The sequence below is a fragment of the Amblyomma americanum genome, chromosome 8, assembly GCF_052857255.1.
Source record: "Amblyomma americanum isolate KBUSLIRL-KWMA chromosome 8, ASM5285725v1, whole genome shotgun sequence".
Lineage (NCBI taxonomy): Eukaryota > Metazoa > Arthropoda > Arachnida > Ixodida > Ixodidae > Amblyomma > Amblyomma americanum.
In genome coordinates this window covers 28,584,773-28,605,255 of record NC_135504.1, presented here as the reverse complement: position 1 = coordinate 28,605,255, position 20,483 = coordinate 28,584,773, and the positions used below count along the sequence as shown (strand labels likewise).

General features: G+C 44.7%; 1 protein-coding gene across 1 annotated transcript; it reads right to left on the bottom strand.

The window, feature by feature from the left end:
- Nucleotides 1-8,045: 8,045 nt before the first annotated feature.
- On the bottom strand, nt 8,046-19,393 carry LOC144101225 (dermonecrotic toxin SPH-like). Its single transcript, XM_077634301.1, has 6 exons — nt 19,018-19,393; nt 14,367-14,604; nt 12,624-12,755; nt 11,272-11,391; nt 10,495-10,732; nt 8,046-8,836 (listed from the first exon to the last, which is right to left on the bottom strand). Exons 1-6 carry the CDS (start codon nt 19,087-19,089, stop codon nt 8,623-8,625), a joined length of 1,014 nt encoding a protein of 337 aa, XP_077490427.1. The 5' UTR covers nt 19,090-19,393; the 3' UTR covers nt 8,046-8,622.
- Between the last annotated feature and the right edge of the window lie 1,090 nt (nt 19,394-20,483).

The following is a 20,483-nucleotide window of genomic DNA, read 5'->3' as shown; positions in this document are numbered from 1 at the left end:
CGCTGCCTGAATGGGGACGCATCAAAACGAAAGATCAAGACTGAGGCGCGCAGAACAACACCACGATGATAATTGTAACTGAGCAGAGGGACCTCAAATAGATGTCGTATCAAATACATGTCATTCTCTCAAATAAAACAGGTATGAATGAAACGGGTGGAGATGTCGGACAATTGTAACGATTTCTCTACAAGCTGTTAAGTCTACGCTGCACCTGCTAAACGCACATTGGCTGTTGAACAGTTGTGTCTGACAGACTCACCAACGCAATTACTAAAACGTGCAGAACTCCTAAACCCTGGAGAACAGAGCAAAATTTGCAAGACTTAAAATCATGTATCAGCTAATACACAACCAACTAAAAGTGTCCGCTATAAAATACATAACGACCACAAAAACTAGATCGACCCGGCACAACCTCACTCGCAAATTAAACGAGTTTTCATTCCGTGCTGACATATTCAAACACTCATATTTTCCTCGAGCAACACGAGAATGGAACAATCTAAACAGAGGTATTACTAACAGCTCATCATTAGATGCGTTTAGTGCCCTGATTAGAGATCAACTGTTTGTTTCCCAGTAGGTATTGTCATTTTCCACACTTTCCTATTCTGCCCTCTTTATTTTTACCGTTTTTTTGTGTCTAGACTGAAATTACAGAGCTAACTACAGCCAATTTTCCTTTTTTTACTTGTCACAATGTTTGCAGCTTATTATTTGTACCTCAGCTTTAATTCTAACCAATTTTTTTAACATTTTGTACCATATGTTATTGTACAAGTTGTTTTACTTACCAATACGTGCACTACACCTGCTTGTATTATTCACCGCCCTTCCTGCTACAGTCCCTGATGGGACTTACGGTATCAATTAAAAAAAGTGGCACAGACTATATGATTTTTCCTTAGGTTAGCTTCAACAGGTTTTAACAAACTGAGCGAAGAAAATTATTGGCCGCAGAGTGAGCGTAGGGTTAGGCCCCGTATCCACAGCACGACTACGCATCGAAGGAGAAAGTAATAATAAAGTTGAATAACAAAAAAAACGAAACAACAAAGTCATTGCGGGTAACTTACAAGCCCCAAGAAAGCGGCGACCATGAAGACAGCTGCTCCACGTGATCCTCTGGTCCACACAAGCTCCATTGTGTATTGTCCACGCTGTTTAAGCTTTATCTCGTGGACACTTTAAAAAAAGTTAAGAAGTGGGATTCAGCGTCAGATAGAAATCTCAGCTTGTTCGAATATAAGATGTGCAGGCTGCCCGCAGAAAACTTTGGCCTTGGAAGCAAAAAAAACTTACAAGCAAAAAAGAATTGCGTTTGTCTGACCTTCGACTAGAGTACAAAAATGTGCACTAGGCCCTAATATTTCAAACCATTATAGGATTTACATGTCAAAAATTCTCGGACAAAAAATTGGGAATTTGAATATTTTAAGATGCTGTTATTGAAATATCGAAGGTAATAGTCCAATCTTCGTACATACAGTACAATCTTTCTTTTAAACTTTGGTGTATGGAGGTTTAACGTCCTAATGCGACTCAGGCTATGAGGGACGCCGTAGTGAAGGGCTCCGGAGATTTCGACCACCTGGGGTTCTCCAACGTGCACTGACATCGCACAGTACACGGGCCTCTTGAAATTGAAATTCGACCGTCGCGGCCGGGATCGAACCCGCATCTTTCGGGCCGGCAGCCGAGTGCCATAACCACTCAGCCACCGCGGCGGCTTTCTTTTAAAGTGTTTCTATCGATCACATCGAACAACTAAGACTGCCATAGGAAATCAACGGAGAGCGTTTTTCGTGACAGCAAAAACGTTAAAATAAAAAAAGCAAGAGTGCCGTCCGATGATCTGCAGTTGTATTAATCTTTAGTGAATTCATACGTTATATAAAAAAATTGCGTTCATAAGCGGTTTCCCACTCAAGAATGCTTTTGTCTGCAATTGTTCGATATGCGATATCCCTTCGTCATACTGGTTAAAGCTTCGCCACAAGCACATCCAATGCACCATCAAAAATTTCAAGGTACTGACCCTGACACCAGGCACGTACGACAAGCGAGGACACAGCCAAGAAGAAATCTTCCCTTGTCGCTAGTACACTTCGCCGAGGCGGAGGGATCAGCCTGCCGTTATCTCGAGCGGAAATTCAATTACGAGGTCGACTGTGCTTCCTCTACCCCAATTCGAGCGTTTTGCAATACGCGGCGATTGTGCGGTCGCATGTGCTTCGCCCATAGCTAAGGCAGCAGGAAAAAAAAAAGGGGGGGGGGAGCTAGAGAGAAGACCACAGATTACGATAGCACTGTGAGGTGCCATAATGGCACCGCCAACGGTTTTTTTTTTTCAGAACAATGAAATAACACTGAAGATTAACGAATCAACTTGAAAACAAAATTAAGCACAGAAGGCATGAACAGAACCTGTGAAAACAAAAAAAAACTAAGAAAGAAATGACATAGCCACACTCGCGCTGCTACCTCCGAAAGCAGCAAGTCACGAACTATCTAAAAAGGCTATCTTGTATCTTGTAAAGGCGCTTGTAGTGTCTACTCTTCCTGTGTCCTTCGCCCCTGTGCGCTCAATTTTGTTTTCAAGATGAGCTACATATGACTAGCCCAACTCGCTCAATTTAAAAAAGCCACTCCCGAATGTGCTGCAGTCCTTATACAAAGAATACCTTCGTACATCGAAGATCCTTGACCTTGAAATCATGACATGATAGAACTCAGTATGCTTCAGCCTAGCAGCAATGGCGGCCGTTATGGTACCGAATAAAATCACGTGATCTAAAATCGCCCTTTTTCAAGACTGGTACTCCCTGCATTCGGCTACCATAGGAATCAAGAACGGGGAGATGCAGTGCATGGGACTGCGTGCCCACGTTGGCCCTTTGACTAAAGGAAGTGGCTAACCTGTCGGGTTAGGATACCGGCAGTGCTTGTTGATTGGCTCGCTGTAGTCACGTGACGTGCGCAGCTCGCTCCCTCTTTCTATACAATTATTTTTTAATGCAAAAAAACATCGCAACTCGTTATTTGTTTCCCCTGGGAGTGCGTCGCCTTTAGGTAGCATTCTGAGATTCGTTGACTAAGGTTTGATTGTTGTCTGCCGGAGGCTTTTTGTGCAGGGTATTCTGCCAGAAAAACAGCTAGAAAAAGAGAATTCCGGCAGTGTCGTTTCATTGGGTGTGTGCCTTGATACGACCAGAATCAGCCAGGGAGGGGGGGGGGGGGGGAGTCACACTGCCGGCAAAGTTTCCCGCGGGCTGTTTTGCCGCCTGCCGTCACGGCTGTCTCGTCCTTGAGTAACTGTATTTAATATACGAGAAAGCACGTTTCCACGGCTTAGCGGGAATATTCTGGTTCCTTAAACCACGCTGCATATGTGTAATCTTGTCTGCTGTCGACGTTGCACTTGAAGGATCCGCGCCTAATCCACTCCCGCGTTCGAAGCAAGTGGAAGGCTTGCCGACTCCTTTTGCGAACGGGACGGCAGATACGTACGAAGAGCCTGCGGCACCGACAAGATCCCCGAGCGGATAGCGGCTGGTGGCGTCCAGCACGGCGTCCACTGTCCGACACAGCAGGGGAAGGAGGGAGACGGCTAAGCCCCGGTTCTGGTAAACCGAGCGGAGACGTCTTCCAAGTTTGGTGACCAGGATAAAGGAAGTGGCCTCAGTACATAGATTTGTCTCCTCGGCCAGGGTGTCCGATATGTGAACACGAGGACATTGAAGCCGACGTTCATCACTTACTGTGGGACTGCCCAGCTCTCAAGACTACAACGATCCGGTACCTGATGGTAGCGGGTCTTTCACCAAGCAACCCTGCTTCATACATTGCCTGGACGCAGAGACCGTACCATCGTTCTCTACTGGACTTCATCAAAACAGCTAGCCTTTTTCCATTCATTTAATCTCTACTACATCATTCATCACACCTTCGCTCATCATTGATGCCCTGGGGCAATAAATTTCGCTTTTTAAAAAAAAGAGGAGACGATGATCCGCTACCCTGCCCGTTCTTCTCCTCTCGTGCCTTTTTGTTGTTGTTTTTTGTTATCCTCATTCAATGACACGTGCTCACAAAGGGGGATCAGCTAGGAATTGGGGCTCACAGAGTTTTTAAGATGAATTTGTAGTTGTTGCCGTCGTGACATGGCACATACCCACGATGGGGGATTGGCCAGGGTTCAGTGGGAAGACCCATAAAATTTCTCGCGTTGTTGTTGTTGTTGTTGTTGTTGTTGTTGTTGTTGTTGTTGTTGTTGTTGTTGTTGTTGTTGTTGTTGTTGTTGTTGTTGTTGTTGTTGTTGTTGTTGCCGCCGTCGTCGTCGTCGTCGTCGTCGTCGTCGTCGTCGTTGTTGTTGTGGTCGTCGTCGTCGTCGTCGTCGTCGTCGTCGTCGTCGTTGTTGTTGTTGTTGTTGTTGTTGTTGTTGTTGTTGTTGCCGTCGTCGTCGTCGTCGTCGTTGTTGTTGTGGTCGTCGTCGTTGTTGTTGTTGTTGTTTCAAATACGATGGTACATACCCACGCTGTGGGATTGGCCACGGTTTGGTGCAGATCCAAACAGGGAAAATCTCATCCAGGTTTATCTCGCGGCGTTCGACCCCGCATGCCGCGTGCTTCCTTCTCCTCTTCCTCGTATGCTGAGCATTTTGGACGCAGGGAGCTCGAGTTCTTCAGAGTCTTCGACGACGAGCTTGATCAAGCTGTGAGTGCCGTTCCTTGTGCTGCTTGACCAACAAAACATAATATTTACTACCACAGTAGTACAGACTAATGTAGCAAATAGTCTCTCTCCTAGTCATTAATTTAGGCGATGTTATTGGCGGCAAACTTAGTAATGTGCGTGTTTTCTAGCTAAAAGCCGCCTTCTCACGCCTTTATTAGTTTGTTTCTGAAGGAAGATGTGATCAGGTTGATCGGAATGTCTGTAGACTTGCCCAGCTACTCTCCCGTTGTTCGAGACCGTTGAAGGTTCTTTCAGAGCTTGATTTCGAAAGTTCTTCGTCAGCGTGGCAGAGAGTAGCGGGGATTGTGTTCTTCGACGAACGGCGGGCTGCTTTGTTGCTATCGATGCCCCCGAGGGGTTTAGTTCTTCATGTGCGCAAGTCAGCCCATTGAAGAGTTCGTTTCAGTGACACCTCAGTCTTTTCGTCTCTTCTCTCTCGCGTCGTCACCATCTCGTGACGATGTCAAACGCAGTTCCCGAATTTAGAATGCACAGATATATGATACATGTATGTACGAGACTATTGAATGCTGATCCCGCAGTCCTGGAGGCAAGGAAATCAAAGAAACGCGCTAATTGGCCTTAAGGAAGGGCAGATAAGGTGTGGGTTGCCTGCTTGTACTTTTTGGAAGACGAAGATCTTGAATAGGCTCGGAAGTATCCTGAAACCGAATACCAAGTGTAGGGAACAATTAAGGAGATTGCGGATTCATTCGTAGACATTCTGTATAGTCAGGGTGGTGGTTATGGCCCTGAAAAAGGCGGACTAGCTACTACTTCAGCTAGGCAAAGCAGGCCCTGCCGTCAACTATTCCCTAATGTCTGAATAGCTTTATTTTATTGAGAGTTCTTCAATGTAGAGTAGGTATAATAAGAAGTAAAGACTGGACCATAACGCTTCAAAGTCCGGTCCCATTCAATGAACTGCAAAGCATTGCAGCGCGAATGGGGTAGTAAAGCTTCGTTTTCTTGGGTTCACCCTCGCCACCATTGTTTTCCCACTATGGCTGTATTCGTGGCTTTCTCCGCCTGACGTTGTAGGCGACAATGGCCGTTGAGCGCATGTTTGCAACATGCGACGGCCTATTGCTCCAGGAAGGGTGATGACGTCCTTAACGTGCCGCGTTTCTGCAACGCGTGCCTGCCGCGAGTGTGTGATGACGGCGGGGTTTTCGCACAATAAGCCAAGTAATTCAAGAGTGGCTCTGACATTAGAACTTTTACTGTGCTAAAAAAAAAACATTTGCGTCCCTGGTCTGGAAAACAAGGCGGTAATCTTAGTCGGCCATCCTCCCTTCCATGGTTGCAAAATAACTCCCGAAAACAGCCGCACACTGTTCGATAGAATCAGAGATTTGTAACTAACGTCGTCGGCGTTTGAGTTGTATTTTTTGCCAGGGCAGCCCCATATCCCATGTTTTGTTCTTTTAACAAACCAAAGATTGTCCAGCCTGAACAGTCTTTGCGGGGAAGAACCCATCCAGTGCCTTGATTTGCCAGTCTTAATACTCGATCATAGTTGACAATCCGCCCCCTAAGTTATTTAACAAGGCAATGTCAGCAGCAAATCGCAGATTACTAAGAAATTTTCAATCAACTTTTATCCCCAAGTGTTCCCAATCTCGTTCCCACGTTTCCAGATCACCTCTTGTAAACACGGAGAAAATAGTCCAATTTAATGGCGCCGATTTCAAGTGACTGGCAAGCACAACTGAGAAGGAAATTACGGTACAGGCGCCACGTAACTTTTGTTCAATTTCCTTCCGTACAACCGTGACAGCTGTCACACTCGCCACTAAAGATAAGCTTAAAAACCGCAGTCATAATCAATGTGAAGGTGGTCGTTTTTGCGCAAATCCAGCAAGAAGGGTCAAAGTCTCTCGCGGGTTAATAAAAGTGGTAGTGCATGACAAATGAACGAAGGATGAAATGTATTTTAATCAGTTTCGTTGAAAAAATAAAGTGCACCAGACGATTTAATTACATACCGGTCAAGCCTACCTTTCACTTTATATTAATTTTACTGGTCAGTGTTCACGCAAACAACCGCACCACATTTCTCCATTCCTTCAACGGAGTGAATCGTCTCTTGTGTCATTCAGAAACCTTAATTTTTTCTTATTGATGTTTTTCATTTTCCTGCAACCTTAAGAGACTGCTTTCGTCGTTTCTGGTGACCACCTGGAGTAATTTGGCGTTTAGGGCTTTGTTTACGAGGGTTTTATTCCAGCTCTCTACGCATAACAGCTATTGTATCATCGTAACATAACATTGGTGTGAACAGTCGATATTTAGAACACGTTCACGTCGATGCAAATGCGTTGCCTGTCGCCGTTAAATTTTAAGAACTGCTGCTTTCAATGCATAAACTTATTACACTAAAAAATCACGCTGTGTCAGTCAGTTGATATGACACTCCGGTCGGTTGCTGTAAATATAGTGCGGCCAGTATGACCAGCAGCCTCAATATGCCTCAGATAGCCGGGCACAAGACATCATGCTGCTCCCATCTAATTATTTGTTGTTTAACACTGTATATGCATCAGGTAGCCTTTTTCTGCTGCAGTAATTTTACTGTTTTGATTTTATTCGCAACCTAACCATCTCCCATTCAAACAGGTTTTGTTACTGCTGGTTTTGCTCTAGTCAGGTATCACGTGCTGTGTTTGTCGTCATCCGAGGAAAGATTCCCTATACCATAGACGTGTTTATCTAACTTCTACAGCCATTATCACCGCAATACTACAGTGAGCGTTTAGAAAAGATATGCGAGCTGTACCGTAATTCTAAGGTAATATTTTTACAATTAGGGTAAAAAAGCTTTTTTAAGAAGGGGGCAGGAACAGTAACTGGGTCACTTTATAGTGGGCATACCCTTCGCGACATCAAGGACGGGATGAGGGAGGGATGAAGAAAATAAGAGAGAAATAAGCGCCATACTTTTGGGCATCGAAGTAATTTCGACCGCCTGGGGTCCTTTCCCGCCCACTGACATCCCAGATCACACGTGTGCTCTAGCAACTGAGCCACCGTGGTGCAAACCAAAACCACTTTTTACGTGCACATGCTGCGTTCTGTAAGAAAGAGGAAAGGCATGGCGTTCCTGACGAAGACGAACTGCTTTTTTAACTTGGCTGTGTATTGCTGATTAGGGGTCATGATCATAGGTCAATAGTGTGTCTCTGTAAAGAAAGCAAAGATATTTTGATGTGCAGATGAGAACAAAAGTTACCACATATACACAGATGAACTCTCTGTAGGGAAAAGTCAGAGTGGCATACAGGAGTCACAATAAATAAGCGCTGTTTTTGTTGTTTCGTACTGGTTTATTACATAGGAGGACTCTTAGTCGTTGTCGGTCCTGGCAACCATTGTAACAAAGCAGGCCAGGTTAGCCTTTGCAGGCACAAACTGTGGCTAATTGGTTATACGACCGAAGTGGTCCGAGTTCCTAGCATTTTTGCTTAAAAGGGCGATCGTATAGAGCGTCTCAAATTAACCTCCGGTGAGGGTATTACTTAGATTCAATCTATAGGATTTATAAGAAACACGGCATAGGCCCGTCCTGTGTTTCTGTTGTGTTTTGTGCCGTTTTCTTTGCATTGTCCTCTAATGTTTCAAATATGAACCAACTAGCCCAAACTCAAATTTTAGTCAAAATTTATAGTAATGCAAAGGTGTGTTAAGACTCAGAAATCGCGCACTTAACGCAAATGGTGACCAGTTTTCTTTTGTTTACTGAGCAATGCTCACAAATATTCGTCACTTAAAAATGGCAGTGTGTACATTTCGTCACCTTTAGGCAACAAATTTCCTTCGCTTTTCGTAGACATCGAAGTCAACATCCATTTCTTCATAAATTCACTTGCAAATGCAACGAGTCTAAAAGTTGAGTCCACGGAGCGCGTCAAAATCGTCATCTCCCAGGAAATCCATGTCCGTAGAGGGCAGTCTTGAGAAAGGCGACGGAGCTCCGAAGCGAATCCAGGGGCTGTCGCTGACGTTGGCAGGACGCACGGTGTTCTTGAATTCATCTTCTTCCATGATTCTGGCCATACGTGCAGGCCTGTTAGTGATAATACCATCGACGCCTCTCCTGCAATGCATAAATTACGAATGAACAGGTGCCCTAGAGAATAGAGGCCGCTGATACGGATCATGAGAGGAAAATAACTAGAAGAATGACAACGGGCGGGAGCGCATAAGGCAGATTCTCTCAGATCATGTATGGCGGTTTACCAATATCCCTCGAGAGTAAAGTATACAACACCTGTATCCTACCAATACTCACCTAGGGGGCAGAAGCGTGGAGGCTAACGAAAAAGGGTTCAGCTCAAGTTAAGGACAACGCAGCGAACCATGGAAAGGAAAAATTATAGGTGCAACGTTAAGAGACCGGAAGCGGGCTGAGTTGGTGAGGGAACAAACGCGGGTTAATTACATTCTAGTCTCAACTGAGAGAAAGAAATGGGTTTGGGCAGGGCATGGCGCAGGCAAGATAACCGCTAGGTCCTTAAGGGTAACGGAATGGATTCCAAGAGAAGGCGAGCGTAGCAGGGGGCGGCAGAAGGTTAGGTGGGCGGATGAGATTAGGAAGTTTGCAGGCATAGGGTGGGCGCAGGAGGCAAAGGACAGGGTTACTTAGAGAGACATGGGAGAGCCATTTGCCCTGCAGTGTGTGTAGTCAGGCTGATGATGATGAGACACCCTAAGAAGCTCTTCGTCTTCACGTAATTTCGAATCCCTGATTTCCTCCAATATATTGACTCAAATTTGTCCATTTAACCTTGTAAAGAAAACTATTACATTGACTCCTCTACTGCACAATAAAAGACATAACCTTTTGCTGATATCCGTTCTGGTACTGGCTTGCACGTAATTGAAAATGTCTTGTATAAAAATAAACGGATCCATCAAAAGGTAAATCTGAACACATCGGTTTTACAAGTGTCCCTCTGATAAGCATCAAAACTTTTTCTTCTATAACTGTGACTGATCTGCTAAGATAGACAAGTGATAGGGACCACATCCAAGACTTGTCTCGCCTGCCTCCCTCTGAGCTAAGCAAATCATTTCGTTTTATTCCTCGCTACGTCTCATCTTTGTCAAAGGTAACCATACAGCAGGGTTTGTTTCTTAGGCGATTAGTAGAGCAATTATGGCACCTATTAGATCTAAATTTACATAAAGCAAGAATAGCCTTTGCGCTCACGTTTCAAGTCATTTTAGTATGTGGGATTACGGTGTCTGTTCTGCTGGCAAGACATTCTTCTGGGTGTATTTTGTGCGTGGCGCCTGGTATCTCGAACACAGCTCCTTATAGTTTCCCCGCGTGTGCAAAATAGTCCAGTGAAAATTTCCCAGGATTGAGATGTGCTTAAGCCTGACTGTGAAAAGTTTGGCTTATCGCTTCAAGTTCACTCGGGAGAACAACGGGAGATTTCTTTGCGCTGTTTTCTCAGTTAGGAAAGCCTATCCAAGGTGCTAAGCCTAGATGTGCATGCATAATAAACCGCTACTACCTACCAAGACCGTGCATTTTTGCACCCCGCTGTGTGGCGAGTCAAAAAGCTTTAATCAACGTGCTGCTGTGCTAACCACGATAAGCAAAAGACAACTGGCTAAAATGCCTGGAGCTCAAAAAACAGGTCCATGCTGAGAAGAAGTGCCCATTAGAAACTATGGTTATCATTTTCAGCATTTCATTGTTTCATATGTCTATGCGTAATGATGAAGTCCTATATCTTCGCTTGCCTGAGAGATCGTCGGAGCTGTTTTGGCAGGTCTACTGTCCACTGGTATGCCTTTTCTACGTAGCCGTCAGGTTCTTCGGAATCGCGGTTGTCGATAACGCTCTGTAGCCTCGCCGCAGGCCGCAGTAAGGACAAGCAGTTCGAGATGCCGTCGCCTTGCCAGCGGTGTCCATCAATGCCGAGGTCCCGGTACATCTCCCGGATAGTGTCCAACTTGTCATTGTTGCTGATGTCGAACCCTGTATCGAGAGTTTATTTTAATTGCGTGTATCAGAAAAGCTTCCGCGTGTCATGGCGGTATGGCATGCTAACCTTTCCTCTTCTCCTGTTTAACATAGGCTTCCTTTAGTCATTGTGAGGCAAGCGTTCAGCACATCTTCGCTTTCACAGGCATTTTTAATGCCGACATATGGTTGAATCGCACATCATGAGTAGCGGACCTTTTGGGTTTCAAATATGCTACTATTATAGCTTTTACGTGCCTTTTTTATTTCCCGTTTCGGTCCGCTAAAATAGACGGAAACCCGCTCTATGTGCACAGTTCATTACGCGTGTGTGTTTACTAAAGCCAGTTATTAAGCGCAAAAGTTTAATTCTTGACTCCACTGCTTAATTAGTGTCTATATTTGGGCCCATTTTGTGCAGAATTTGAAAAATAAAAGTGCACAACTGTATTGTTTTTTCTCGAGTTTGTTCGACACATTTGTAATGCCTTTCTGAGATCAATATATATTTTTGATATGGTTGGATCAAAAAAGCAGGATGAATAAAGTCTTACCAATTTTGTCGAGAGCAACAGGATTCAAACGGGATATGATTTGGATGGCACCCTCGAGGACTTTCTTGTCCGAAACGCTTGGAACCGATAGTAAGACCTTCATCATCTGCCAAGGAACCACTGTAAGAATTGTATACATGCAAGTCAGCTTCTTATACCAAAGGAATAAATTAGCAAGTTTTCTATAAAACATAAATTTGAAAGAAGTAACTGTAGCTAGTGGAGACGCGCTAATTGGCAGGATGAGATCAAGAAGTTTGCGGGGTACGGTGGCAGCAGCTGGCAAAGGACATGGTTAATTGGATTCACATGGGAGAGGCCTTTGCACTGTAGTGGGCGTAGTCAGGCTTATGGTGATGGTGATAACGGACAGTACATGAAGAAAGATTTCCGTCTGGAGTTCGCGCAGACGTAAGAGGGACGACAGTAGAGGTTCGACAGAAATTAAGGAGAGCCTTCTTACACTATCTAACCTATAGCTGTAAAACGCCAGTTAATTTTGGCGACTAAGGATGCAGTAGAGGAGCGAAGTCGGAGAGCAAGCACGCTCTGTGTCCGCGTCTGAGCTCAAATGTTGAAACGAGTTTATTCCGGTTTTGACCACACCCTCTTTCTTCTTTTTCCTCTTCTATACATCAAAGAATATAGCCCCACCACGGTTCCCTTATCAGCGAATTTCATCTGTTGATGCAGCGTATGATAATAATAGAACCCAATGAAATGTGGCAAAATATTACAAAGGACCTGCCAAGTAAGAAGAGTCCAGGAGGTCAAGTAAAGTTTTGGTTTTGGTTTTATGGGGGTTTAACGTCCCAAAGCGACTCAGGCTATGAGAGACGCCGTATTGAAGGGCTCCGGAAATTTCGACCACCTGGGGTTCTTTCACGTGCACTGACATCGCACAGTACACGGGCCTCTAGAATTTAGCCTGCATCGAAATTCGACCGCCGCGGCCGGAATCGAACCTGCTACTTTCGGGCCGGCAGCCGAGCGCCATTACCACTCAGCCACCTCGGCGGCTTCCAAGTAAAGTGATTTGCGCGCCAAAGCCGCCTTGGGCTCATGTCACTGCGTGCTTTACTACCTCCTATTTCTGCACTTTTCGCAGTAATACTGCTTGTTTTGATGCGATAAGATTAGACACCTCATCGGGGAAATAACGCCGCGTCACACCATTTCGAGGTGGCAAGTGGCGTTACCTGCCAACCGTGTCAGGTGGCGTACGGGAATAGTTCGGCAAGAGCTTTGCGCGAAGCCCTACCATTCGCGTTTGGCAAAGGCATGAAAACCTTCCAGTTCTATCACATTGCCAACACATAATGTAGTTACATGTCCCCGTTAGTTTTTCTCACCTCCATCCCAGAGATGACGCAGCAGCTTTTCTGCGATGTCGACTCCTGCTCGGTACTTGCTTTCTTCGCCGACATTGCCTACTTTGAGGTCCAGGAAAAGGAGGGCAAGTTTTTGGCTGTATTTGCGCCGGTCTGGAAAAGAGAAATTTTCTCTTCGAACACTTTGACAGCATGGTACTAAACTTTTTACTAGACCATGTCAATGCGGTCATCCGTGTCGTTCTCGTAGGAACCGCGAGAAAAGAAGATTTCCAATATGTTATGTTCACTACCAGCGCAAGTTTTTTGTGATGAAGAAACGAGGCAAAGGACAAGTTGTGTATGCCTTGATGTCTTACAACTGGTTCTCTATTCCCTTATTCAAACTGTTTGCTGTTCGATCATTCCAAGCAGCAATGACGCCTATTGCTTTACTCTTCTTTGACACCCCGAACAATGCATCTCGAAATGCACATCACTCGGCAATCTCAGCTTTTAATAGAGCATTGGCATGGCTGTTTTAACCAATTTGCTACAATAACGCCGCGCCACAGGCAACGCAAATTACATCAAGGTTGAGCACCTTAAACTAACAGTTTATTCCTGAAAAGCGAGCTCTGTCCGGTGGTTTACTTTAAAAGCAGGAACGTGAATACTCTTGCTTATTTCTTAGCCTGAACATGCAAGTATTTGGGTAGAACAGGAAACAAAAGTTTTTTGTTGAGAATGACACATTTAAAAGTTCATCTTGCGCAGCTTCTAGGAACATGTTTAAATTTTTGCTCACACAGCTGGCTACAGGACCACGTACAGCAGACTTACACAGCATATCCGGCTCAAAAAGCTGGTCATATAATACGAATCGATGCACTACTTAAACAGACGCTTGTAAGAGGGTCACTAGGGACCACTACATCGCATTACACTTCTCAATAAAAACTAAACCCCTGGCTCTTTCTGGCTACGTTAAAGTTTGTGTGGCGTCGAAAGATGCCACTGTCACTGAGGACATTGTGTTTAAAAAGTTCGCCATCACGTGATTGGAACTCGGGGCGTCTACACCGAGAAGACCTGGTTGCCATCGTTTGAAGTGAAGGACGTTGTAGCATAGCCTCAAGGATCCGTGCTTCAAATTTGCTGTCTACGTCCGCAGTTTACTAGCGAAACTAGCCACGGGATGGCGACACTTGTATTTCCTTTCTGGCTTTTAAAACAGGCACTTTAGGTGAAAATGGTCTCACTGCCGTCAAAATACTGAAGTCTGTCGATATAGGTCAACTTCAATTTCTCTGCCGTGTCCCTTTAAGGTAGTGGGTGAAAGCTTCGTTAAGTCTTAGTTTCTTACACAGAGTAAGGCTATATAGGAGGTGAAACTCCCGTCAGCGCGAGCGAGCGCAGGCGACCAGATAAAGTCACAATTCTATGCTCCGACGGGGTCGCATGCAGTGGCGGCGCCGTGCGGCGCCTCGTAGAAGCCGCAGCAAAAAAAAAGAAAGTGCAGCGCCCGGGCAGGCGGCTCCGGCGTGCTCTCCGGCGGCGCGCGCTCAAAGCAGACGACAAGCAGACGACACGAGTGTTTGCTTCAGTGGGCATGCCGTGACGTTGTATTTCAGTAGTTTCTTTCCAGGCCGCCAGGCGCCGCCAGCATGATAGTGGCGCCGCGGGCTTGTGACCTTTTCTGGTCGCCGCAGACAGCGGAGTTTCCAATCCTACATAGTCCTCCTCCGTGGTTTCTTACAACTCTGAAAAGTTGTGCCTTCTTACTCCCACTGGTAGTCCTTCGGACATACTGCAGGAAAGGGGGTACTTCCTCCTGGATGTCACACGCTCTGAAACAGTCACACGGCACGCCGTGGAAGAGTCTGGTGGCGGTGCCGTTGTCGGCGAAGGTGACGTCAGCCTCCACAGAGTTGGCTGCTCCCTCCATGGCTTCGTCAAACTTGGCAATGGAGTTCACCATGTGGGCAATGTTGTACACGGGCCTTCTCTCCATGGCAGCGGCCTGAGCGAGGAAATGTTATTTACTTGTATGTAAGTGGCGTGGTAAGAACATTACCTAAACTCTATAAAGTTGTGCGCGGGAAACTTATTGGACACCATCTAAATAAAACTCCATACAGTGCAAGTGTGCAGCAGTTTGTGATGAAAAATTTTTTCGAAAATACAACTTTTAAACCAAGAGGTATTAGAAGTTAATAAATATTATTCCACATTCTTAACAATATATATTTATTAAAAAAAACTCACGATCGTTGCCGAACAAAGTATGCAGCCCAATAAAAGATGATAAAGCCACATCCACCTGAAATTGGGTATTGGAAAAGCTGTCCCCTCTAAGCACACATCGAGCAGGCGGGCTTGATGCCCCACTTTCTCCTCGTCAGGTAGCGAAGCAGGGACGAGGACTCTCCGGCTTTGCTACTTTTGGACGAACTGGAGCCGAACACCCCACACCTGCTGCTTGTTTCACTGTACCGCTGACGCGATCCACAAGTCATGGGGCACGACACGCAAGCGCCTTGTAAATAGAGCGGATATATGTTTGCACGCATTGGCATTCAGCCGCTCGAGCTGAGTACGGAACTTACCTATTCCTGAACACTCGCGCGGGGGCGGCGTTGCCTTCTGGCACTTACTGGTGTGGTTATTAGTGTATCAATAGCGTATATAAGGAATAAACCTTAAAAAATGTCTTTAGGTAGTCTATAGACTGTCCATAGACTTGTGTCTATAAAGTCTATAGACTCTCTAAAGACAAATCCTAGAGAACCGTCTATAGGTAATACAAACCCTACAGACAGTCTATAGACAATCTATAGATTTATGGCCATACACTTTTAGTAGACTTAAGTCTATGGACAGCTTACAGAATAGGAATACACAAAAAGAATTATCTATATGAAGGCAATAGAGTCTGTAAGAAGTTTATAGACTGTCTATAGGCCATTTTTATAAGGGAATGGGGCAAAATGAAACATAGGGCAAAACGCGACTTTTGATCACATAGCTCCCCCCCCCCAAACTTTTATATCTCAATTATGTTGAATTAATATTTTCCTCATGTGAGCCTCCACAAGTTATCTACAAACGAACCTTAAAAATTGCGAAGTTAGCCATGTTGAGTGAGAAAACGGTCCAAAAGACGCGAAATTTTGCACGCCATGTTTCTAAAACCTGGCATCGTAGATAAACGCAGCTATTTACGTATTACAATTGATTATTGGGCTTGTTTTAAGCAAATTTCTGAGATTTATACGTCTGCGTAATTAAGAGCGAAATATTTTACCAGCAGGAAGCTTAAGGGTCAAAACGAGACAGCACTGAGCTGTTCTGGAGGAGCAAAGTAAAGTTAATGGTTTTACTGCTCGCTCTAATGCTCTACCCTAGTTTTCCCGCCAACTAAGACAGTCCGAACATAATAAAGCAAAACACTCAATACACTGGGCGCCGACTGGCGTGCAGAATGCATGAAGAAAGCTGTGAAGCGGCATAAACAGTGTCAGTGCCATCAAGATTATTGGTGTTCCAAAAAGCGCCCATCAAAGAAAGTAAACAAAATTAGAAAAAATAAAGGCAATCACTGCATTAAAGGCATCGCCAATCTAAGCTTCGCCGTCTGTGCTGCAGGAAAGAAGAGGTAGTACTTGCACAAAATTCTGACAACGGAGCAAGCTCTGTACGGTCTGGCCAACAAGGTGATTCCTTAATCTGCTGTTTACGAGCTAAGAATCTAAGTCATTAGTACATTCAACAAGGCTGAACGAAAGAGGAACAGCTGTGACACTAAAAAAGAAATAAGTTGTGGCGAAGGCAGGCTATTCGTAGATATCGCGTAGACAGCCTACAAGCAGATCCCGGCTGTAGAACTGCATACACTGCAGTAGGCCATGGAACAAAACAGTGCCAGGGACTGTCGATAGGTACAGTGTCTGTCATTCTATTGGGCTCGAAAAGATTGTCTGTATGCTCATGGACACAACATCGTGTACATTCAGTGCAAGTATTAGTGATATCATTATATAAAAAGGCCGCCTAATGTTTCCTCGTGCCCAACCTCAGAGGGCCTTTTTACATTTAAGAGCATGAGGCCAAGACGGCAGGGGACATTTCAGCATTATAGTTTTGTTTTAATTTTGTGTATAGTAAAAATAAAACCATGATTTGCAATATTGTGTCGCGTTGTGCTCATTCTCCCCTAAGTATACCCTGTCCTTTCTCGCTGTCGCTCATATCTGCATCATATCTCTCTGTCCCTTTTATTTCCGCCGGCCACAGCCCGGGTACTGACACAAAGCAATTGCCACGCCCAACACCATCTTTCCCTGGCACTTTTAAATTATTTTTTTTATAATTAGCCATTACCAAATTTCTTCAATGTATCGCTGTATATAATCACAGCAGCCATAGAAGCAGATCTAGTGGCCTAAAAAACTGTTTCCGAGCATCTTTTCTAACCCCTGCTCGTATGCAGTCAGTATGCTCAAGGTTCAGTAGTTTCTCTCCTCTCAGCTGCACCTGCCTGAATGGTAGCAGTCAGTGCCAGCATGTTTTACCGTAGAGGTAAAGATAAGGCAGTAGATTCACATGCGTTTCAACATGAGGTAACGACCCTTAAAGCGTTATATAGCACTCGTAGCAGCGCCACCTACATTACCAATTAAACGAGTAAAAATGCGCAGATGGGGCGGGACGAAAGGAACACATAAGCACAGACAAGAACTACGTGTGCTTTTCGCCCTTTCTCTTTGCGCGGTTTTACTCGTTCCCGTCAAATGAACCAACAAGCCCGCAAGCCGTGAGTCCTACTTCGATATGTAAGCGCAAGCTGGACCGAAGAGAGGAATAGAGATAGCCTTTTGCGCTTCGAAGATTTCATGGTTTTCTCCATATAGAACATTTCCCAGGACACGGCCAAAATTTCTATACACGCCACAAAAGGATATTTTATATGTTTCACTTCCTCAATTGGCATATCTTAGGCGTTTAAACAAAATCAAAGATCGAATTTACAACGCGGCTACCAGGGTATGGAGGGGGGGGGGGGGGGGGGGTATATCATTAAAGAAGTCCTCTGCTTGATCAATGCGATAACATAAGTACATTGTCTGGAACATTTTCTGGGGCCAAGCAGCCTGCATAAAAGCTCTTATGTCAATGCCCAGAACCAGAAAACAAATCTCATGGTTTTAATTCTAACTGCTATAATACAGCAAACAGTGCAAACGATGTAGCTTTCCGCTTAACGTAATTGACCTAGCCTTAGCAGGAAAGAAAGTTATTTTTTCTTGAATCCATCACAGAAAACAATAAATCTCAAATGAAGGTGCAATTCAGAGGAGACACGGAGCATATTCTGTTAAAACATCTGCAGCAGCATAAGACTGCGTATCCGCGCTAGCCAAACTACTGGAAGAATGGCATCTATGTCGGAGCCCATATTTCTGAAATCACGACGTTGCATTTATCGCGCTCCAAGGTACCCTATCTGAACCGGAGAGCTAATTCACGCTGCAGGTTTCCCCCCACTGCAGTGGAGGTGCAGAGTTGGCCTAAAAAGTTGATGGGATAGGCGTTTACGGCTACAAATTTATTGCAGCGCTACCTGGTGACGTGGATTGTAGCGATCAGAGCGTGCAGTGTCCATTAGACCTGCACAGATTTGAGGCATTTTGCTTATGTGACGACGCCGAAAACACCTTTTTTCTCTGAATGACGCCAAAAAAACTTTGGGACCGATAATTTCACTGAATTTTAAAGAGAATATTTACACCATGGGCGATATTGCTAGCCGCGAGAATAATTCACCTATACTACGTACTGTATATTTTCAACAAGGGCTTTGAGGAAATTTGGCTGAAGTCGCTTCTTTATAGCTGCAGTGAGGCACTCCAGCATTTAAACAATTGTTGAACAAATTAAGTCGTGTTCTCTATGTGACACAAATTAGTGCCTTATAACATCCATTCAGAGGTTGGACCTACTGCACCTAATAACCATTTGCCACCAATGCGGACTTGTCGGCCATGTCCTGTCTCCTCTTATCATCTTTTACTGCGGGTTGGCGGCACGTTGCATCAGTTTACTGAAGTTTTTGATAAGTATTTTTGGACAGGTTATTACTTAGCAGTTGACAAAAAAATGTGCATGCTTTTTTCTTTCATGTCAGCGGAACCGTATGGACGCACCCATAATGCATACAAGAAAGCAGCATTTTCTGTTTTCCTTTTGAAAAATCAGAGGAAGCTTGTGCATTTAAAGATCGCTAGACCGTTTTAAACTCGATAAATTACAGGAATCGCTTAGGTGGTTGCGGGACGTAGCCTTAAACACACGAAGCAGAGACTGCGCGAAAAACTCTACATTAAGTGAAAGTAAAGAGACAGCAGAAACGACTATTTCAGCAGGTAGCACTTACCAGTCCGGACAGCAAGGCAAGCGCGAGAATGGTTGCGCCGAATAAGCCTATACTCCTCACAGGCATCTCCATTCTTCAGTGTTCCTTCTTGCTGCTTTGTTCCGTGGCCTCTTCTCGTGATTCTGGACAAGCCCTAATGGTCACAAGCCATTTCTAGCAAGTTAGTGAAATTCAGAACCCACCTCTATGGTCACATTAACCGTGTAGACCAAAGCATGCAAATCGCAAGCAATAGAACGTCTTATACCGCTGTTACTCTCTATTACAGAAGACAATTCGTTAAGAAGCAAAGCTAGCGGCCGTCAATATTATTGATCTCTTGTTGTGCATGCCAAGACTTCACTCTCGCACCACTAGACAACACCAAGCGCACCTCTGCAAATATCCATACACTGACCTTGCAAGGCGGCACGCACCTCCTGACTGCCAGGAACCGGTTTCCGTCCGGAGCTTTCGCGTACGGCTTATCTTCAAGGTGATCGTGTACGGAAATCCGCCTACGGGGCTCTGTCGGTTTCCTTTGAGTGAGCGCGCTTTTTCACGCAATGTTAGAGATGAGAAAAAGAGTGAGAACAACTGCCAGTGAGTTCCACAGAGGGAGTTTCTACGCGCAATGAAGTTTTCGCCAGTAAAAGTGTGATTGTAAAGGCAAGAAGTTAACCATTCCGGCAAGTTCTAACGCGGCAAACGCGCGCAGAGCGCGGTGATGCCGCTGAAGGAGGCGACTTTACACAGCCTTTACACAAGGTTTCACTATAACAATCAATACAGTACATCCATAGATCACCCGACGGCACTCTTGCTCTTTTTTTATTATAGTTTTTGTTACCATCAAAAGCGTTCCCCATTGGTTTTCAATGGCAGTCTTAACTGTTCGATGCGATCGATGTAAACACTTTAAAAGAAATATTTTGCTACATATAAAATAATTTACCACTGACTTCACTGTTTCCGCAACATTATTTTACAATTATTCAAATTTTTGTCAGAGAATGTTGGACATGATATGCAAGAGTGGGCTATGCGCGTGACAATACCGTACTTTACTTCTAAGGCGCAAACTTTGTGAATTCCTGACTCATGTTTATGCTTGTGTTACCTCATTACCCTCCTTTGTGAGTATTGTGTAGGCCGATATCGTTCACGCGTCCTATTACGCTCTCTAAAAAAAAACATGCAGCAACTCCATTTTATTGTTGAGTGGGGGCGCCTAAACCTTGTCGCATGATGGCCGCTTATTTTATAGCTTAAATGCCCATGTGGTGCTCTCTTTTAAATGTATTGTGGAATTTTTTGTCGAATAATTCGTTCTTTAGCGGTTGCAGGTTAATAATATATTCCAAGATGTTACCTATGCTGAAACTAGTCCATTCTTTTTGGCAGTTAGGGCCGACTGTAGACGCTTTTGCAACACTCCTTGCTTTGTTTTTCCTGTGGCTGCACGAAGAGCATTTGTTGAATGGCGA